General features: G+C 40.2%; 8 protein-coding genes across 8 annotated transcripts; 7 read left to right on the plus strand and 1 right to left on the minus strand.

Moving 5' to 3' along the window:
* Window positions 1–281: 281 nt before the first annotated feature.
* Window positions 282–650, plus strand: CBG05840 (the record flags this gene model as incomplete). The annotated part of the gene is made up of 1 exon (XM_002633095.1): window positions 282–650. The coding sequence occupies one exon, from the start codon at window positions 282–284 to the stop codon at window positions 648–650; it is 369 nt and encodes a 122-aa protein (XP_002633141.1).
* A 1,745-nt stretch (window positions 651–2,395) lies between these two features.
* Window positions 2,396–2,707, minus strand: CBG05839 (the record flags this gene model as incomplete). Its single annotated transcript, XM_002633094.1, has 1 exon — window positions 2,396–2,707. The coding sequence occupies one exon, from the start codon at window positions 2,705–2,707 to the stop codon at window positions 2,396–2,398; it is 312 nt and encodes a 103-aa protein (XP_002633140.1).
* A 240-nt stretch (window positions 2,708–2,947) lies between these two features.
* CBG05838 lies at window positions 2,948–3,358 on the plus strand (the record flags this gene model as incomplete). The annotated part of the gene is made up of 1 exon (XM_002633093.1): window positions 2,948–3,358. One exon carries the CDS (start codon window positions 2,948–2,950, stop codon window positions 3,356–3,358), a length of 411 nt encoding a protein of 136 aa, XP_002633139.1.
* A 386-nt stretch (window positions 3,359–3,744) lies between these two features.
* On the plus strand, window positions 3,745–6,415 carry Cbr-ocr-4 (the record flags this gene model as incomplete). The annotated part of the gene is made up of 8 exons (XM_045235530.1): window positions 3,745–3,915; window positions 3,957–4,438; window positions 4,490–4,787; window positions 4,831–5,066; window positions 5,113–5,278; window positions 5,329–5,588; window positions 5,620–6,205; window positions 6,251–6,415. The coding sequence occupies 8 exons, from the start codon at window positions 3,745–3,747 to the stop codon at window positions 6,413–6,415; spliced, it is 2,364 nt and encodes a 787-aa protein (XP_045093140.1).
* A 562-nt stretch (window positions 6,416–6,977) lies between these two features.
* CBG05836 lies at window positions 6,978–7,833 on the plus strand (the record flags this gene model as incomplete). The annotated part of the gene is made up of 4 exons (XM_002633091.1): window positions 6,978–7,058; window positions 7,103–7,253; window positions 7,302–7,406; window positions 7,457–7,833. The coding sequence occupies 4 exons, from the start codon at window positions 6,978–6,980 to the stop codon at window positions 7,831–7,833; spliced, it is 714 nt and encodes a 237-aa protein (XP_002633137.1).
* Window positions 7,834–8,629: 796 nt separating this feature from the next.
* On the plus strand, window positions 8,630–13,452 carry Cbr-ttm-4 (the record flags this gene model as incomplete). Its single annotated transcript, XM_045235531.1, has 11 exons — window positions 8,630–8,728; window positions 8,902–8,976; window positions 9,271–9,336; window positions 9,455–10,272; window positions 10,315–10,411; window positions 10,455–11,319; window positions 11,555–11,953; window positions 12,003–12,677; window positions 12,725–12,857; window positions 12,905–13,224; window positions 13,271–13,452. The coding sequence occupies 11 exons, from the start codon at window positions 8,630–8,632 to the stop codon at window positions 13,450–13,452; spliced, it is 3,729 nt and encodes a 1,242-aa protein (XP_045100774.1).
* Window positions 13,453–13,601: 149 nt separating this feature from the next.
* CBG26348 lies at window positions 13,602–13,727 on the plus strand (the record flags this gene model as incomplete). Its single annotated transcript, XM_045235532.1, has 1 exon — window positions 13,602–13,727. The coding sequence occupies one exon, from the start codon at window positions 13,602–13,604 to the stop codon at window positions 13,725–13,727; it is 126 nt and encodes a 41-aa protein (XP_045098516.1).
* Window positions 13,728–17,148: 3,421 nt separating this feature from the next.
* Window positions 17,149–19,366, plus strand: CBG05834 (the record flags this gene model as incomplete). The annotated part of the gene is made up of 7 exons (XM_002633089.1): window positions 17,149–17,346; window positions 17,666–17,889; window positions 17,933–18,422; window positions 18,478–18,738; window positions 18,786–19,033; window positions 19,079–19,226; window positions 19,274–19,366. 7 exons carry the CDS (start codon window positions 17,149–17,151, stop codon window positions 19,364–19,366), a joined length of 1,662 nt encoding a protein of 553 aa, XP_002633135.1.
* Between the last annotated feature and the right edge of the window lie 187 nt (window positions 19,367–19,553).

Genomic DNA, 19,553 nt, shown 5'->3' on the forward strand with positions numbered 1-19,553 from the left:
TGCCTCCCTTTCCACGTCCAGACATTGTTGTTTGATGAGCGATTTAGGTCGTAAACGAACTTAAGAAAGATGGGTAGTGGGAGCTTTATATACGTGAGGGCGCGGTGGAAAGGCGGGGTGACCTTCGCCGTTAACCACCCTGCGGGGACACATGCTTCGTCTATGCGCGCACACCGAATGACCACCTGGCAAACCATTAGCCCCGCCTACCCACCGCAGCCGCAAATAAATATTTCTCATTGCAACCCTTTCCCCAAGAGTTGTCAATTCTACATTCCAACATGCCACCAAAGCCATCCGCCAAGGGAGCCAAGAAGGCCGCTAAGACCGTCACCAAGCCAAAGGATGGAAAGAAGAGAAGAGCCCACCGCAAGGAATCGTACTCTGTCTACATCTACCGTGTCCTCAAGCAAGTTCACCCAGACACTGGAGTCTCCTCCAAAGCCATGTCTATCATGAACTCGTTTGTCAATGACGTCTTCGAGCGCATCGCTGCTGAGGCCTCTCGTCTTGCTCACTACAACAAGCGTTCTACCATCTCTTCTCGCGAAATCCAGACAGCCGTCCGTCTGATTCTTCCAGGAGAGCTTGCCAAACACGCCGTGTCTGAAGGAACCAAGGCCGTCACCAAGTACACTTCCAGCAAGTAAATACTTGGTCGATAGCAACCCCACCGAACCCAACGGCCCTCTTTAGGGCCACAATTACTCTGAATCCATCAATTTTCAAATAAAACTTCGTTTTTATCATTTACTGTATTTCTCGATTTCTCAAGAATCTGTCCTAAATTTGTAAACCTAAACATCTCTAGAAAAGGCAGAGCGATACCCTTTACCAAACACAACTAGAGCCGTTGCAAGCTTGCAAAATTTGGGAAAAAATATGAAATTTTCCAAAAGAAATGTTTCCTCTAAACCAATGTTCGACTTTTTTTGGTGTAGGTTTTTTATCACTGCTTTTGTGTTACAACATATTTTTGAGGAAATTAGAAGTTCCTAGATACAGAGCAAAACGGATTCAACTTCTACAAATTTATAACCAATAAAAAAAATTCAATCAGAGATTTTCGCAAATCGAAAGTTTGAAGTTGGAAGTCGGTGTGTTCCTTTGCTGCCAGAAAGCTCAGCGTACGCTGTCAATTGCTATTTCATTTTCTTTGAAAATTTGATTTCGTTCATTTGGTAAAAGGGGGACGTTCAGTGATAAACACCTAGCCATGAACCCCAAACAATGGCGACCTGAGGCCTTTTAGTACTTTTTTCACTTCAATGACGTCGATCAATGTTCTAAAAAAAGAAATAGCAATGAGTAGCGCATCCGAAGCTTCCTGACAGTGGGCAGCATCTAACGTCGTCCTCCTTGGGATCCCATCCTTGAGTAGAGAAGCCAGTAGTCTTCGTAGAATTGATCGGATTCCTTGCCATCCCAGCTGCTCTGGAAACTCGTTACAAATCGGACTCTTCATCGGCTCCTCGGTCCGACTTCTCCTTGATTTCTCCAGCTTATATAGCACCCGTAGATCAGATCTGGAGATAAGATAAGAAAAGAGTTCATGAAAGTTGTCAGCACGCTGAGTTTCTGTTCATTTTTTGTAATAAAAAAACGGAAATTGTAGATTTACGTCAGATTACTGTAGTTTTTGATTTAGGTCAGCGTCTTGATTTAGGCCAGACTTTTTGATTTAGGTCAGTGTGTACCATCAGAACACCAAGAATTTTAGAATTGAAAAAAAAGAGAAATTCCGATGTCTCGAAATCTCTGATTCTCGACACCTCCGAATCTCAGAATCTCAGATTATCAGACCACCAGAATTTCAAATTTTTTTGAATTTCCGAATTTAATACATGAATTAATCCGAATTTTCAATCGGAAACTACAGTAATCCATAATTAAGAACTCTGAATTTCAGAATTCAGAAATTTAGAAATTCAGAAGTTCTTAAATCCTGAAATTGTAAAATTCGAAAAAACCAAAACACCAGTATTCGAAAATTCTAAGATTCTGAAATTCTAAGATTCCGAGATTCTGAGATTCCGAAATTCTGCAATTTTGATATTCTGGGGCTCTGAGATTCGGATACGGAAAATCGAATAGGTTTTGAAAAACTGTACAGGGCATCTGTGAATTAGGACCTCAAACGTCGATAAGTTTCATTGATATGGTTGCAGATTCTGTGAACAGACGCACAGAAAAATTGAGTAAATTCCTGTCCCGCTCGAAGTTTTACCTGATTCCTCAAATCTGTTTTGGAAACAAGTAGATTTTCTTGCGAAATGTTTTATAAGTAACAACGAAATCATAGAATTTATTCAAGGAAATATATTTTTTGGATTCATGTGTGGCCCTAAAGAGGGCCGTTGGGTTCGGTGATTGGTTTGCATAAATGCGAAGGAAATTATCCTCCGAATCCGTACAGGGTTCTTCCTTGGCGCTTCAAAGCGTAGACGACGTCCATGGCGGTGACAGTCTTCCTCTTGGCGTGCTCGCAGTAGGTGACAGCATCACGGATGACGTTCTCGAGGAACACCTTCAGAACTCCACGGGTTTCCTCGTAGATGAGTCCAGAGATACGCTTGACTCCACCACGACGAGCGAGACGGCGAATAGCTGGCTTGGTGATTCCTTGGATGTTGTCACGAAGGACCTTGCGATGGCGCTTGGCACCTCCTTTTCCGAGGCCTTTTCCTCCCTTTCCACGTCCGGACATTGTTGAGCGATTGATGAAGACTCACAAGTGAGATGAAGTTTCCGTCGTCTGTGTGCCGGTTTTGTTCTGTCTGCGGTGGGTGGNCNNANNTANNTACCTCCACCCTGCGGNGACACATTTTACCTCCCGTTCTCNCTTGCCCAATGTATTTGACTCCGCCTACCCACCGCAGTGTGATACAAAAGGTTTCGTCTGTGTCTCATTACTTTACAGTCCCAATCGGATTATCAACCTATCGCAATGGCTCGTACCAAGCAAACCGCCCGCAAATCTACCGGAGGAAAGGCCCCAAGAAAGCAATTGGCCACCAAAGCTGCCCGCAAGTCGGCCCCAGCTGCCGGAGGAGTCAAGAAGCCACATCGTTACCGTCCAGGAACCGTTGCTCTTCGTGAGATCAGACGTTACCAAAAGTCGACTGAGCTCCTCATCCGCAAGTTGCCATTCCAGCGACTTGTCCGTGAAATCGCCCAGGACTTCAAGACTGACCTCCGCTTCCAATCCTCCGCCGTCATGGCTCTTCAAGAATCTGCCGAGGCTTACCTTGTCGGACTCTTCGAGGACACCAACTTGTGCGCCATCCACGCTAAGCGAGTCACCATCATGCCAAAGGATATCCAGCTTGCCAGACGTATCCGAGGAGAGCGCGCTTAAGTACCTTTTTGGTAACTGAGCAAGCTTGATCTCAACCCTTAACCGAACCCAACGGCCCTCTTTAGGGCCACAAATTTCAAAATCCATTCTATTGATTGTTAAATAAAGGTTTAATTTTAATCAATTATTCCACTCAATTACAGTTAAGTGACGAAATCTCTGCAAAGCTTTGGTTTCCGTCAAGTAGTGCGAGCCAAAAAGGCAAAAATGTTACATTACGAAGCGAAGGCAAGGTGTAATGTGGGGGAAAGAAATCATTGAGTCGTACAAAATCTAGAATATCCGGCATCCGGAGCTGGGAATGGGGATAGTCGAGTCATTCCTTTTCGGTCATTTTTCAACACGCAACCGATATTTCATCCGCTTTTTTGCATCCTAGTTCGAGAATGGGAAACGCTTCTAGTGCAGTGACTGCTGGTATAAAAAACCAAGTCAATGCATCAAATAATGCTATCAACAAACTGGCTGATATGAGTGGTCGTGGTTTCCTTGCAGATTTGGCTATGGAAGCAGTCAAAAGTGGAAATCATGAAGAGTTGAACAGACAGATACTTGAGGTGGGTTCCCAATAGTTCTCTCTGAAAACATAGAGTTCTAGAAAGTGCAACCAATGCTTTATAACAGTGGACAGGGAGAGATGATTCCTCTATCAGATATCATTGCTCAAAGACATAAAGAGCGTACAGGAAACACATTTGCTGTGACGAATCCGTCGACAGAATGCCGATTTATTTGTTGGAAATTGAATTCTCGTGGCGCTGTTGGAGAGACTCTTTTGCATACTTGTTTCTTAGCAGGACTTCCTGATCATATGAAATTACTTGCTGAACGGCTGATTGCTATTTTCCCGAAAATAATTAACGATTTCTATTTGAGTGATGAATATTATGGAGAGACTGTACTTCATATGGGAATAGTGTCAGAGAACGCCGAGTTTGTAAGATACTTATTAAAGAATGGAGCGGATGTAAATGCAAGATGTTCTGGAAACTTTTTTACTTGTGATGATCAGAAAGGATCAAGAACTGATAATTTAGAAGTTGAACATGCAATTATCAGTAAGCATACCAAATATCCTGGGTAAGTCCTAATTCCCATAATTTTGCCCAGATGTTTCATTTCACTTTTTAGTCATCTTTATTGGGGTGAATATCCACTTTCTTTTGCTGCATGCCTTAGTCAACCGGAATGTATTCGAATGTTAGTGGCTCACGGAGCCGATGTGAATGCTGCTGACACAAATGGAAATACTATTCTTCATATCTGTACTATTCATGAGAATTGGGTGAGTATTTGGTTTGATATTACGAACACTCTGTGCTCTCAGGAAATGTTCAAAATGGCGTTGACACTGGGAGCAGACCTTCATATTCAGAATCGTCAGAATCTAACTCCCTTAACATTAGCTGCCTTTTTAGCAAAGAAAGAGGTTAGCTACTCTACCTTCGTTGTCGTTATGTGGTAAACTTCAGATGATGCAAAAAATAGTCGAAGAGGAGAGAACTGTCAACTGGACTTATGGTAGAACACAGTCAGCTGCTTATCCACTAGAACACGTGGATTCCATTGAACCAACCAGTGGGAGTATTAACCAAAAATCAGTGTTGACTATAGCTGTTTATGGTGAAAAGGCTGAACATTTATCTCTGCTCCCACATCTTCTTGAACAGTTGGTTCATCATAAATGGATTGCCTATGGAAGAAAAACGTACGGAAACAGTAAGAAGAGTTAAATCTAAACCTAGAATTTTCAGTTTATTTGCTCAACTGTTCATGTTTTGTATCTACTTCATCTGCGTAACTTCTTGCTTTCTTCTCCGACCAAGCCCTTTTGAAAGGAAGCAGCATATTGCAAATGATTTGATTTGTTTCTATGATTTTAAAACTAGAAGTTTCAACGAATCAGCTGTATCTACAATTGTAAGTATGATGATATATTTCTAGAAAGACCAGGATTCAAACTGATTCAGATCTACCACCTTCTTCATTTAATTTGCGTTTCTGGAGCAACTCTTTATCTAGTTCAAGCACTTCTCCATATCAAAAACGTTGGATACCATTTATATGTTCTTGGACTATCAGGATTCCCAGCCAAAGCCATATTTTTATTTTCTTGTATTCTAATGATCCTCACATTCTTCCTAAGAATTTTCTGTTTGGATGAAGCAGAAGATATAGTTTGGATTGTGATTGTTCTACTAACATCTCTCAAATTTCTGTTCTTCTGCAGGTAAGAACGTTTCTTTCGAAAACGTTCAAAGAGCAATATTCAGAGGATTCAAGTCAGTTGGACCATTCGTTTTGATGCTTTACAAAATAATCATTAGAGATTTGATGAGGTTTTTTCTGATCTACTTGGTCATCGTTGTTGGTTTCTCGCAAGCATTCTACGTGATTTTTCTGGGATACAAACGGAATGATTCGGGAAACCATGAGCCAAGTATTATGAGCAATGGCGCAGAGAGTTATGTCAGAATGTTCATCATGTCTCTCACTGAGTTTACGGTATTTTTTGAGCAACTGGAGGAGTGTGAACATACGGTTATTGGAAAAGTGAGATCTCTTCTTTTCAGAAAATTTTTTAAATGCCATTGTTACCAGATCACATTTGTTGTTTATATGCTTCTTGTTACTCTTCTCCTCATCAACATGCTTATTGCCATGATGACTAACACCTACACCGAAGTTTCTGGAAATTCACTGGAATGGCTTCGTCAATGGTCTGCAATCATTTTAATGATGGAGCAGAGCTTTGACCCAGCGACACGGTTACGGTATCAGCGAAGGTACGGTATCAGATTCGATGGTGGAGAGAAACTGGTTTTGTTGCTGAAAGATAAGATGACTGTGAGGAAAACGTTTTTTGAAACCATAAGATTTTGATTTATTCAGGAAAACGAATTTGAGTGTCAGAGAAAGAAAATGCACGAGGATCGGCGCAAATTTCGAGAAGAACTTCGAACGAATCAGAGAAGGAGACCGGCCTTCATATGTAAACAAGGAGCAAACTATTTCAAATCGAAGCATCGACATTCTAAATTAGCTGTTCCGACATGATCTCCCTTTGCTCTCTTTTTATTATTCTCACACTTTCCTGAAACTTCGTTTTTTGCACCTCGTTTAGAATGACTAACAGTGGGAGAATGTTATCTTATCGAAATAGTTTGATGCAACGTTGACACAAAAGTTTTCACTTTAATTTCGGTCTTTTCAAACAATTTCTTCCTCTTTTCTCTATTCAATTTTGTCTTTCTTTTTTTTAATGACATGAACAATACCGTAAAACCTGTATTAGAAGGGTCCCTTTAATAAAAGGGCCCCTTTCAAAATGTTTTGTTTGAAGTTTAAAATTTCGTACGTTTTTCGTAAAAAAATTTTCCGGAAATTCCACGAATTCACAGAAACACTATTTTTTTGCTTCAAAAAACTTGTTCATTTTCTGGGAAATTGATATGAATTTCGATTTAGAACTCACTGTTTATTAATGCAAAATTTCGGGAAGAAACTGGCCTGGAAAAGAGAAGGACCCATCTAATTGAAGGGCCCGTCGGAGGTTTCAAGGAACAGTAGAAGGGGCGGCCCTTCTAATACAGGTCTTACGGTAACTTCCGTTCTAGAAATGAGTAGTTTACGTTATCGAAGTTCGATCAGAAGACCACAATTAGATGGTTATACCTATGAAAGAAGTCGATCAGCATCGGTAAGAAATATTCTGAGAACCCATGAGAATCGAAAACTTTTCAGGCAATCCCTCAAGATATTCATGTAACTTTTTACAACAATAGTTATCAAAGGGCAAAAACCTTGTATTTAAATAAATATAATGCAATGGAGAAGATCATTGAAGCAGCTCACGAACTGTTCCCATCTGATAGGATTTATCGATTTTTTTCTGGTTAGCTGAATTTCAGAACATTACTAACCTGTGAATGAAACTATGCAGATCGAACGCTTGGAGCCAGAAATGAACTCACTGACTCTTATCAAGTGATGGATTCTATTCAGAACCCACATCACATCCTTCCTCAATTGTTTATCCGGTTAGAAGGTAGATACTATAACGGATACTAACCCTAACTACTTGGTTAATATTTTCAGAAACATCACGTCGTGCAAGTATTCATAACAATCAATATGAAGTGATACCAATTATTCGAACGCCTTCTCAAGTTTCTCATCGACATTCCGTTCGATTCGACGATAGATCCCGTGCTCACAGCTCAGCCAGTAGCCACGCAAACTTCCACATTTACTGCTGCCATTGTCATTTTCCGATTCATGGAATCCGTTATCATTGTCTTGAATGTCCGGACTACGATATTTGTGAAAACTGCGAGAAAGATCTGGTTCATTTTGAACATGCTCTGATTCGTATTGTCAGTCCAAGATACACTAGAATTCCAGATTATGTCATTTCCAATGCTCCCAGTTATGTTTTTCCAGAGGATCGATATTATGTGGAAAGAGCTATTTAGTCTTTTTTAAAAACTCCATTTTTACAAATTATTGCATTAATTGTTCTTTATTATCTTAATTATATTTTGTTGTTTTTACATAAGACTTCAATTTTTGTTTTAATGAATAATTGATCACTCTTAATTTTGTATGAATATACCGTAAACCATTTCATACGTAGAAGGCTACCCTATAAAAAATGTTTATTATAACATCAAAAACATTTTATTAGTTGACTACTTTTTTATATCTATCACAAGAACCGAGATATATGGGCTCAATGTGCAAGTGTTGGGTGGCCTTTTATTAGAGTGTTAAAAAATTTTTCAGCGTAATCAGCAAGAAAAAAAGTGTTTTTTCCAAACTGTGACATGAAAATTCCAGTCCCTTCAACATGACATAAATTTGATATTTGTTCAACATTTTAAGTAGAGAAGAAGGAGTCAAAAACGGGCGGCCCCCTATTGCATTCCTCCTCCACATATTCTCTCCAAAAACTGATAAGATTGTCCCCAAGGCACGACAAAAGCGGGAAGAAGGTTCTCTTATCAATTTTTTGGCAGAGCAAGAAAGAAAGAAATTGCGCCTATTTGAGTTGATTGTGTGTATGTGCATGTTTGTGTGGTGCAGCCTTGTCGTTTACTACACTATTTCCAGCAATTTTATTGACTGTTTCTAGTAGAATTTCCCCGGCAAAAATCATCAGTGTACAATTTTCTCGTTTCATGGTTTTCGTTCTGACATAACTTTTGTGGTTACACCTTATTCCGATTCTTGCTTTCTTCTTCCTCTTTTTTGATTCTATCAACTTTCAGAATGTTAGACCTAGAAGTGGACTTGAACACAGCACTTGTAGCAGTCAAACAGAAATGTGTGGACTTGGACGAGAAGATTCGAAGAGAGAATGAAGTAAGTGTTTCTCTATCCCATCCAAGACTGTCATACAAAGGCCGCGGCCGGCCGCCACCCTGGCCACTGGTAGTTTGCCGTGGACCCAGCAGTTTCCCAGCCAAATCCTACTTATCACAGAAGAACCCTAACTAAAAAGATTCGGTCTGCTTTCGAAATTTCGTTCAAAAAAATTTCAGAGACATGAAAACCGCGGTCGTGGATACTTGGGAGTTCGAAGATACATCTATGCATTGACGACCAAAAACAGCGAGGTTTGTTTTTTTTTCTAAAAAACTTTTTTCTTTGTCAACTGTTGATGAGTTTTGCAACCTTCCCACTCGATTTGACTCATTTCTAATCCCTTCTCCAGTTCAATTACTCATCAAAGTTTTTCATGGCAAATGCCACATTGCGCGTAGTAAAATATCAATTTTCGGTCGAATCACTGATAACTGCTCCCTCCCTTCTTCTATTGTTGGAAACGCCTGAGGAGGTGTCATAAAACGGAAGGAAGCAGTGGGGAGGATGACGTTGCAGGATTACAAATGTACTAAAAATTATTTCAGAATAATCTTCAACGTCGTGGGAGATCGCTGACAAGAGTGTACGTTGAGCAGAAGTTTTACAGATCGGTTAGTATGTTTTTGAATGTTGATCGGGAAATCGTTATCAGTTTTTCCAATTGATACCGAGGTGTTCGAATTCTATACAAATTGGTATCTAGAGCTAAAAATACCAAAGTTCATTCAGAAGTCTGTTCCATCGCCTGACCAAGTTCAACGCCTTGAAGACTGTACTCAGGACTTTGGACCAAACAATGAGGAGCGTCTGGAGTACGTTGAAACTATCGATGCTCCACTGAATGAGCTGATCAAAGAAGACCAGTCCCATCATAAAATGGTATCACAACGTCTTCCAAAAGGACAAGGAGAATGGGATCATGAACTGGCAGTTTATGAAGAAGACGGGGTCAGTGGCCAATTGGAAGATAGAACATTGACATTGAGAGCAGGAGATCATCCATTCGGAATGAATCAGTTCAATGAAGTGGCTCAAGACGTTAGCTCTAGAATTGCAAAGTTTTTCTCTGAGAAAGAGGAGAACCATATTCGAGCTCGTGAACTATCTCTTTCCGTTCATCCAGTATATCATCAGAGTAATGGCGATGCATACACTTCATTTGGAATGTCTCGTTCTAAATCCATGGGATCCGTGGCCCATGAAGCACACCAGAAATCTCATGCGTCGGAAACTCATGTAACTACGTCATCAACGTATCATGCATCAAGACCACGCCTGGATCAGGTATCCACTACTACCAAGTCATTGAGCAACTTGTACAATGTTGATTCTCGTCATGACTATGAATCGCGCTACGGTCATTATGTTTCTGGATACGGTCACTATGGAAATCCACTACCTCCACCAAAGAATCACGAAGTGATGCCAAAGATGTCAGTGAAAAAAGAGGAGCATATTTATGCACCACCATTGCCCAGAACTCATGAACACACAACTACTAATGTGGAGAATTTCGCAAGTCACTATGAGAGAAAATACGATTTCAAGTTTGTTTATGCCCCTTTAAATTTCCGAATTGTTTTTTGAAGATCAACATTCCCACCAGGAGTCGAGATGCCAGAAGGATATCACGACTATTATGATCCTAGCAAGTTCATGTTCCTTGATCCAAAAGGGTACTATCAGGTTAGATCGCAAATAAGTGTCCTCATTCAAATTTAATTTTCAGGGCAACATCACTCGTCCTCTCCATTACTCTTACTCTCGCGACTATCTTGAGAAGTATTCCGACTACGGTTCACGTCGTCAATCTCCAGTTCCACCTGTCAAAACACCTGAACCTGAATACATTGTTCTTTCGAAAACCGAAGATCTTCCAAAGCACGATACCCATTTGACTTTTGTATTCCCAGATTACTACGACAATGCCACCAGAATCATTCTGAATCGTACTGAGGATCTTGCGCTACACGACTTTATTCCTACCAAACATGCCGACTACTATGACAACTCCGCCCGGATTGTTCTGACATACACCAGAGACGTCCCACATTGCCAGATTGTGATTGAAGAATATCCAGCCTACCGTCCATATGAAACCCAAGAGTTGGTTGAGACTTTCGATGACGAAGAACCAGAGTATGAAGAAATTTATGAGCCAGTCCTTATCGAGCTTCATTACAACAGGGACCCTGATCACTACGTTTTTTGTCCAACTATTCCCTATTCTCCACCTCCACCACCACCACAACCAGTCGTTGAGGAAATCCACGTGGCAAATCCAGTTCAGGTCATCGAAGAGCCCCCAGTACCTGCCGAACGTCATTATGATGAGATCTACATTGGAAGAGAAGCATTGGATGTTTCAGTATCTCCAACATTCAATAAAAGTGATGATCAAAAGCATTTGGGACTGGAAAAGAGTGTTCATGATCGTGTGAGAGAAATGGAAGAATCGTTGAGAAACGTGGATAGACTTAGACTTTTGGAAGAAGAAAAGAGAAGGCAATATGAAATTAGACAGGAGGAAATCAGAGCAGCAAGATTGATTGAAGAGCAACATGCGTACAATGCATACGAGGAAGTAGAAGAAAGTGAGTTTAGCAGTTTATTGTAGGTGAAATGTGCAGTAGTATGATAATATCAACTAACCTCATAGTATCATCAACTTCTTCGTCACCTTGTAAAATCAAGTGTGAAAAACGTAAGAAGCCGAATCGTGAGTGTCCAGAATTTTAGATGGGTAGCTAGTTAGCCTAGATAGAACAAATTAGAAAGGCGGGCTGTAGACCTGTATTATTCTTCAACTCATAAAAACTATATTTTCAGGCAAGAATACTCCAGCTCCTCTTCCACAACCAGTTCACGTTCCTGATGTATTCGTCATTCCTGAGAAGCCAAAACGAACATGGCAGCCACCACCAAAACCAGAACTAGAACTTGATGAACACATTGACAAGCCTCTTGGTCCAGTAATCTTCCATGAGCTGATTTATCAACAAGGAATTCTTCGTCAAAAGTTCCAAGAAGAGCATCGTCAGAATAAGGCTCGGCCAGTGAGCCATCCAGTGTCTCGTGCTAATTCTCGTCCAACAACTCCTGGTTTGGAGCCAAAGTCTATTGATTTCCCACGTCTTGATAATGCTACTAGTCCCAGAGATCACAGCGATTCTGCAGGAAACGTGGATTATGTTCAGAAGCATATTCAACAGTACAATGCGTATGGTGGTCAGTGTTAAGGTCATTTCTGAAAAGTTCTTGAATATCGAAATTACAGATTCCATTACTCAAGATTCTCAACTGGAGAATCGATCGCATGTGCATACTGTCAATGCTGAAACACATAATCATCCTCAAAATCATTTCAATCATTCGGATAGCCATGCTCATTCCCTCTCCGAGCAAATTCATCATTCGCATTCACAAACTCATGTGTCTCAAATCAACCATGTCCATTCTGATTCTCACGTATACGATCATGTTCATAGAGCTCAGGAGCATCGGGGTAGTGTTGTATATGATGAGCCACACGGTCAAGCAGTCTATGATATTCCACATGATCAAGGTTCAAAATATCAATTTTTCAAAACTCAAACTGACACTGAAATTATAGAGCATCACTACGAGGAAGTTCATAATGGACATCACGAAACCCATATCCATCACCATCATCACCACCATCATCATCTGAATGAGCAAGAGCTACAGTATGAAGTTGCTCGAACAAATAAAGCAATCCGTCAGATGAGCAAGACGAACAAATGGGAAGAGCATGAGGAGAAAAGACCACATATTGAGGCTCACAAGAATGAAGGATCGAGAGTAAGCTCGTCTTCTCAAGTTAGCACGACTACAACAGGATCAACCGTTCTTCATCATTCTAACTCTCTGAATCGTCAAAATATTCCTCCTCCATTGAAGATTGATAACGAAAATTCCGAGTCTTATCATGGTTTGTTTCACATCTATTCAACTTCTGTATAAGCTAAACTCTTTTAGAACAACATCATTACGTTCACTTCGACAATGAAAACTCTGAAAATGTTGCTCTCCACAGCTCGAAATCTGTAACCTCTTTGGATTACCAACCGGTGAATGTTGGTCATGTTAAAAGCTTGACCAAACTTTTCAAGTAATAACATCAATTCCAATTACCAATATTAGATAATTATCTTTCAGCAAACCGGATGAGAAGCCAATCACAACTGAACAAGTTATCTATAGAACCCGTGCTGCTCCTCCAGGCCATCATTTCCAGCAAGGTATGAAGTCAAACACTATAACTTTCAATTATTGTTCTTTTTTAGAGATTAAGCCCCGTCCACGATCACTTCCACCAGTCCCAATGGATGAGATCGAACTGCATGAGCATGGAGAACGAGATCATTTGTCACGTCATCAGCATGAAATTCATGACCATCATCATACAGAGCATCATGGAAACTCTTATTCCATTGGTGGTGGAGTGGCACTACATGTCAATGAGAAAACTGTAAAGTGTAAGTCTGAAAAGCTCAGAAATTCAGAATCACATTGTTATTCCAGCACCTACCAGCCCTCAGAACATCTTCCACAACTCTCATTATCATCATCAAACCATGAACGAAGAGCCCACAATCCGTGTTCGTCGTGTCTACAAAGCTCTCGAAGACACCTCAATGCTCTCGCCAATTTCTCTTCAAAGTGATGAACCGATGTATGATATTCCAACTGATGGATTCCATTGATTTCCCCTTTTCTGATCCCAAATACAAGTATCCTTTCATCTAGTTCCTATTTTTCTAATAATAAATGAACATATTATTATTTCCTACAATTCCACCCAATTTCTCACTATCTGGCAACCAAATAAAACTTCCCTATGACACCCAAGGGGATGATTCTTGAATCATCCGATTCCACAGACTTTGCTTTTCATGTCGGTGCGAGTTTTGAAATGAAAAATATATCGAAAATTGAGAAAGCTATACAATTTCATATTTTTGAAATTCAGAATTCTTAAGAAGAAGAGATCGTTGACCATGATCACCAAAAATAGGACCAGGACTATTCAACAGAATACAATTGTTCTCCTTTTTTTCATCTCTTTTTTTCAATATCCATGCTATCCACCATGAGAGAAATGTTTATATAAATACATTGTTAGTGTCATACTCTCTGCGCCTTTCTTTCTGTGTTTTTTCTCTACGTCTCTTCATCCCAAGTACTATTTTTCTACCTCTAACTCTTCCGGGGCCCCGTCAACAACGGCCGCCTTGCCCCGCAACGCCCGGCGCTCTTTCTTTCGTTTCCTTCTTCTATCCGTCTCTTTCTCTAAATCTCTCCAGCTTCTTCTTCTTCTTCTACTCCTATACCCAACTTTTGCGTCGCATCCCTCCGAACAGAAACAGAACAGAAACATACGCGTGTGCGCCTCTTCTTCTCACCCGTGCCTGAAAATAAGAGGATGCGGGGGGCTTCTCTCTGTTTCTTTTCTCTGTCACCCTCCTGATTTGTTTTCTATCTCACTTCATTTTTGGGGTCTTTCTCTCCCTCTCTCTTAGTTCCTCTGCGAGGGAGGAGAGAGAGAGACTTGATGAATTGAGTGCATTCTTCTTCTTTTTCTCTCTTTCTCCATATCTTCTTCATTACGAAAAGGGCATAATCCTTTGGAGCTTCTTCTTCTTTTTCTGCTTCTTCTTCTTTGGACATGGTGGTCCGTCAAAATGATTCATGATAAGTTAGGATCTGTTAGACAGTTGGGGTCTCCGATCTCTGGTTTTCCTGACAGACGTTTGCAAACAAGGAATCTAGAATCGAACAAAAAAATGAGGTTTCCAAGGGATTATCATAACATTCTTTTTGTCATTTAACTTTTTTAATTCTGATCTAGATAATGACACATACCGCAAAACCTGTATTAGAAGGGCCGGCCCTTCTATTTTTCCAAGGTACCTCCGGGGGGCCCTTCTATTACAGGGGCCCTTCTATTTTTCCGGCTATTTTTTCAGACATTTTCAATTGAAAAATTCGACGAGTTTATATTCAAAGTTCATGAAAATCTGTCAATTTCATCAAACATTTAGCAAGCTTTTCACTCTTTCAACAAATTTCTATAAAATTGTTGGAAACGTACGGAAATTGTTATTTCAAAACACATTTTGAAGGGGGCCCTTCTATTTTTCCAAGCCCCTCACGGAGGGCCCTTCTATTAAATCTTTCTAATACAGGTTTTACGGTAATATCCTTTAAATCCTTTTCCCATATTGCAATTTTCACAAAAAATCTTTCGTTTGGAATCCGCAAATTTAATTTCCTGTTCCCGTACACCTTTGGCTATTGGTTCAGATTCTTAATTGCTCAAGATGTAGAGCTCACTGCTTCTCATAAGGGAGTCTCAAGAAACTGAACTGAACGAATTTCAAGATTTTTTAGTTTCACAGCTTTTCAAATGTTCCTCTTGATTCTCCAGAACGTTCCCACCCTTTGCTTCCATTTTGAGGTCAATGACCTGTCAAGTTTGTTGAACGTTTTCTCGTTTGAAACTCATTGAACCGCCAAAAATTGAACAAAGTTGTGTTGCGTCAACACCCAAAAAACCACCAGCAGCACCAACCATTCTTTCATTCCTTCCTCGGTTTTTTTGCCCGCTTCTCAAACAAATTTCTTCCAAGGGTCCTTCCTCTACCCACATCAGAATATATTGTAAATATTTTTGTTGTTTTGTATTCCATCAGTTGATTTTCAAATTCTCTTGAGAGAGAAGGAGAAGGGGCTCCCCGAAAAAAATGTTTTTTTTTTCGATTTCATCTATAAATGATGAAGCTTTAAAACCACGAGAAGAGGAAGAGAAGTGGGACCAAGAAAAGGAAGATAAACAAACAAAGAAGAATGCCAGAACTTTTTTGTTGGTTTGCAGAGCAAAAAAAACCAACGAGAAAGATTTATTTGGTGACTGATTTATGAGCTTGACGGCGGCACCCCTCTTCCATTCTCGGGGGGATTTGCAAGACGAAAAAAATGAGGAAAAAAGCGAAAAGTTCGAGGAAGTGTGAAAAGGGGAGGTCTTCTTATAATGTCCCACTTTTTTAAAGGGCAAAAAATAACAGTAGTATAGTTGCTAGGTTGATTAATTCAGTTAGACTTCTGGTTCTTTAAAACTGTCACAAGTAGTCCTCATCAATCGGGTTACGGTAATTATGCAGTAGTTTCAGTAGCGATACATCATCATTTCTGTCAAGTTTGAAAATTTCTGGTTCTAGTTTTGCATTGTATAATTTCAGTCAGTTAGGCTTAAACAAGCTGAAATCCAAACACCACCCATGTTCGTAGAAAAACAACAGGAAATGCAAAAATGTTTGTTTTTTCTTTTTCTTCTTCTTCTTCTTCTTCTTCTTTTATTCTTTTTCTTTTTTTATGTTTCCTGTGACACTCTCGAAAAATCGTTTCCACATGGCAATTAGGCCGTCACATTGAACCCCAAACACAATTGTCTCTTCACTTCTCTAACCAATCTCTCAAAATCCCATACTATTTCCCTCTACCAATTTTTCGGTTTTAATCTCCGATCCGTGTCTCGCTTTTCTTTTCGAGAGGAATACGCATCAGATTTCGGATTTTCTTAAAGATATTCACAGGTAAATATTGGGAATTGATGAATATAGGCCGAGATTCGAATTCCAATGAAATACGATCCTGCAAAAGATCTGAAATCCTGATAAAACATTTTTTCCCTCATTCATTACATCCACTCCCATAACATGCATTTTTCAATGAGCTCCGCGGGAGAAAAAATGCTCGAAAAGGAGAGAAATGTTTACTTGTGCTCACTCGCTTTCTCCCTATTTGCACATAATCTTATTACGGAACAAAGACGGAAGGCAATAAGAGAAATCGATCTTTTTAGACTCTTTTTTTAGAAAGTTGGGTTTAGGCTTACTGCTTTTTATATGCTCTTTGAACGATCCGGCATCTTCAGTAATCCTCTGATTTTTTCGAAAGTGGTAATTTTATCTTCCCAAGAATTCTTTCTTTCTCGTCCCCGGAAAAATCTTGTGACAGCACAACGACTCCGTTCAAATTTCCATCTTCTCCTCAAATTGCGTTCGTCCCGTTGTTGTCGTCGTCAAACAAACCAAACAGAGAAAAAAACCAAAACGACGAGTCTCAAAAAAATGAAACCGGAAACTCTGCTCACTCTAAGTTTCTTCTTCTTCTTCTTTCCTCAAAAGAACGCCCTTTTTAACTAGTACGATTTCTTTCTACTGGATGTATCCAGAAAACTGATACTTCTTCCCCTCCTTCTTTTTTTGTGGTTTTCAATGTTTTATAGCCAAACAAACATATATTTTATTGAATTTTCCCTCTGCATTGCTCTTTTTTCTATTTGCTTTGATTGTGCTTCGAAAGAGAGAGTTGAACTATATTTTTCCTTCCAGCCCTCCATGCCAGATTTGGAAATCAACGGTGTTGTTGAAATGGAGAATGGCGTTGGAAGATCAGACAGTTTGAAAGCCGAGGAGGCCAATGCTCTCCGTGAATGGGATCCAAAACATCTTCTCAAAGCTCTCTACGAAATATCGTATGAGCCAAGAGTAGAGACTAAACGGAACCGTTTCATAACCATGGAAGGTCATGTTGAGGTGAGATGATTCAGATATTATTTTTGTCCCGCTCTTGCGAGGGGACTCCAAAAATTGGTAATAATACTCAGAATTCGCTCCTTTGCACGGAAATCTTTAGTAAAAGGCGAAAGATTTTCACGGTCAAATGCAGAGGAACCAGAGTTATCAAGGTGATGAATCCGCTGAGGTCATGTTCGCCATGTACGGACATCTCCCGGGTTCCGCGCGTCTCTATGTTTTGCGTGCCGTGGGCAGAGTCAGGGCGTTTCTAGAGGAAGCATACTGGAGATTAGCGTGAAAAAATTTAGAGATTGAAAAATTAAAAAAATGTCTACAGGTCCCAGCTGACGAAGTGACAAAAGCAGACGGTTTGGACAACGAAGGATGGATGAAACAGTACATAAGAATGAAGGAAGGACGGCTTCAGATCTTTGCTACTCACTACGCCGGTGAAGCTCCAGCTCAGGAACTGATCCTTTCGGGAGCAGATGTAGATGCAAATAAGGATGAGAGAACTTTGACGATTCACGGAGGAAGGGAACATGTCAAATACTACTGCAGGTTTGATAAAACGGACAAGATTTGTTTGAATGGATGTTTTCAGAGTTCCATCAGCAGTGTTTGACAAATGGCGACAATCCTTCCTTTCCCACTGTGCTTCTTCTCTCATTGACGCCTACGTCAAGCCGATTCCACGTGCCTTTCAACACTTGACCGAAAGAGTTCTGATCCTTGAGTTGGGATCTTGTTCCATTAGAGCTGGAGTTCTTACAACTGAACCATCGCTTCCACAGTCTTTCTTCCCCGCAATTGCAGTACGTACTGACGACGGAAAGATATTCGTTGGAGAGGATGCCTATAAACCTGAAATTCGGCACAATGGAGACTTTGTCCGACCGATTTCAGCTACTGATCCATCAGTGGAGAGATACTCAATTGAAAAAGAAGTGTTGAAGGCTGTAATCGAGAAGATAACAAAGGAATTGAAAGTGGAACCATGGAAATATAAAGTTCTTCTTTCAATTCCACAAAATATTCCAACTGTTTTGATTGGAGAACTTCTTCAGATTTGTTTGGAAGACGTCAAATTTCAGGTAATCTTATTGGAAAAATACTTTTAAAACCTAGATAATAATAATTATTTTTCAGGGAGCCGCAATCACTCGACAACCGTCATTGATCCTTTATGCTTATGATGTCACCACAGGAGTTGTCGTTGATATCGGAGAACGAGTCAATATTGTTCCGGTAATTGACGGATATGTTGTAGAATCAGCTATTTGTTCGATTCCCTATGGATCACAACAAATGGGAGACTCATTGAGAAGCTCATTGAGTGCTCATAACAAAGGATTGTATGCTTTCCAAAGCCCAGTAGAAAAATTGATCCTTAGATTTGCATTGGAACAGGTTAGAAAAGATTTCCGTTTTCCCGTGATAATTCAATATGATTTCAGACAACATATATCCCAGAAGACTATCAGAAAGAAGAAAAGTCTGAGAACAAAGAAGCACGAATCTCACTAGATGCATTCACTCCGGTTCTAGGAATGCAGACAAGATTCGACATCGATAACTCCAGATTTTTGTGCACTGAAGGTCTTTTCAAGCCAAAGAAATGGGGACTGGACACAAAAGGACTTCATCAGTTGATCCATGAAGCAATCCTTCAGAGTCCCATTGACAGTCGCCGAACTTTGTACAGGTAGAATACGAAATGTTCGCATTGAAACTAATTATTTGTTTCTAGAAATATATATTTGGCCGGTGGTGCTTCACTGATGCCTGGATTAGCTGAAAAGTTAGAGCACGAGCTCTCCACAGTTGTTCCAAACACAATTCACACCCAGGTTAACATCAGTCCGTGGCGATACAACGCAGCTTATCTTGGAGCACAGGTCTGGAATAAAGAATCCTACGCCAATATTTCTCTACTGCTTTTCAGATCGTCGCATCAGCATCCACATTTGAAGATTCCTGTGTCACTCTACAACAGCTACCAAAGTTCCTTGCACAACTCCAGTCATCGTCTTTCTAATGTTCGCTCACATAAATACAATCGATTTCAATAAACTCTTATGATTTCAATGACCAACTCGAAAATTCCGCTTGCTAGAGGCCCTTTTCTCTGTTTTTCATCAGATTTTTCTTTAGAACTTCGTGTACTGTTAGCTTTTGTACAACTATTAATTTCCTTTTATCTACTATTTTGTCCAAGAGCTCTT

Source organism: Caenorhabditis briggsae (genome assembly GCF_000004555.2).
Source record: "Caenorhabditis briggsae complete genome, chrIV, whole genome shotgun sequence".
NCBI lineage: Eukaryota > Metazoa > Nematoda > Chromadorea > Rhabditida > Rhabditidae > Caenorhabditis > Caenorhabditis briggsae.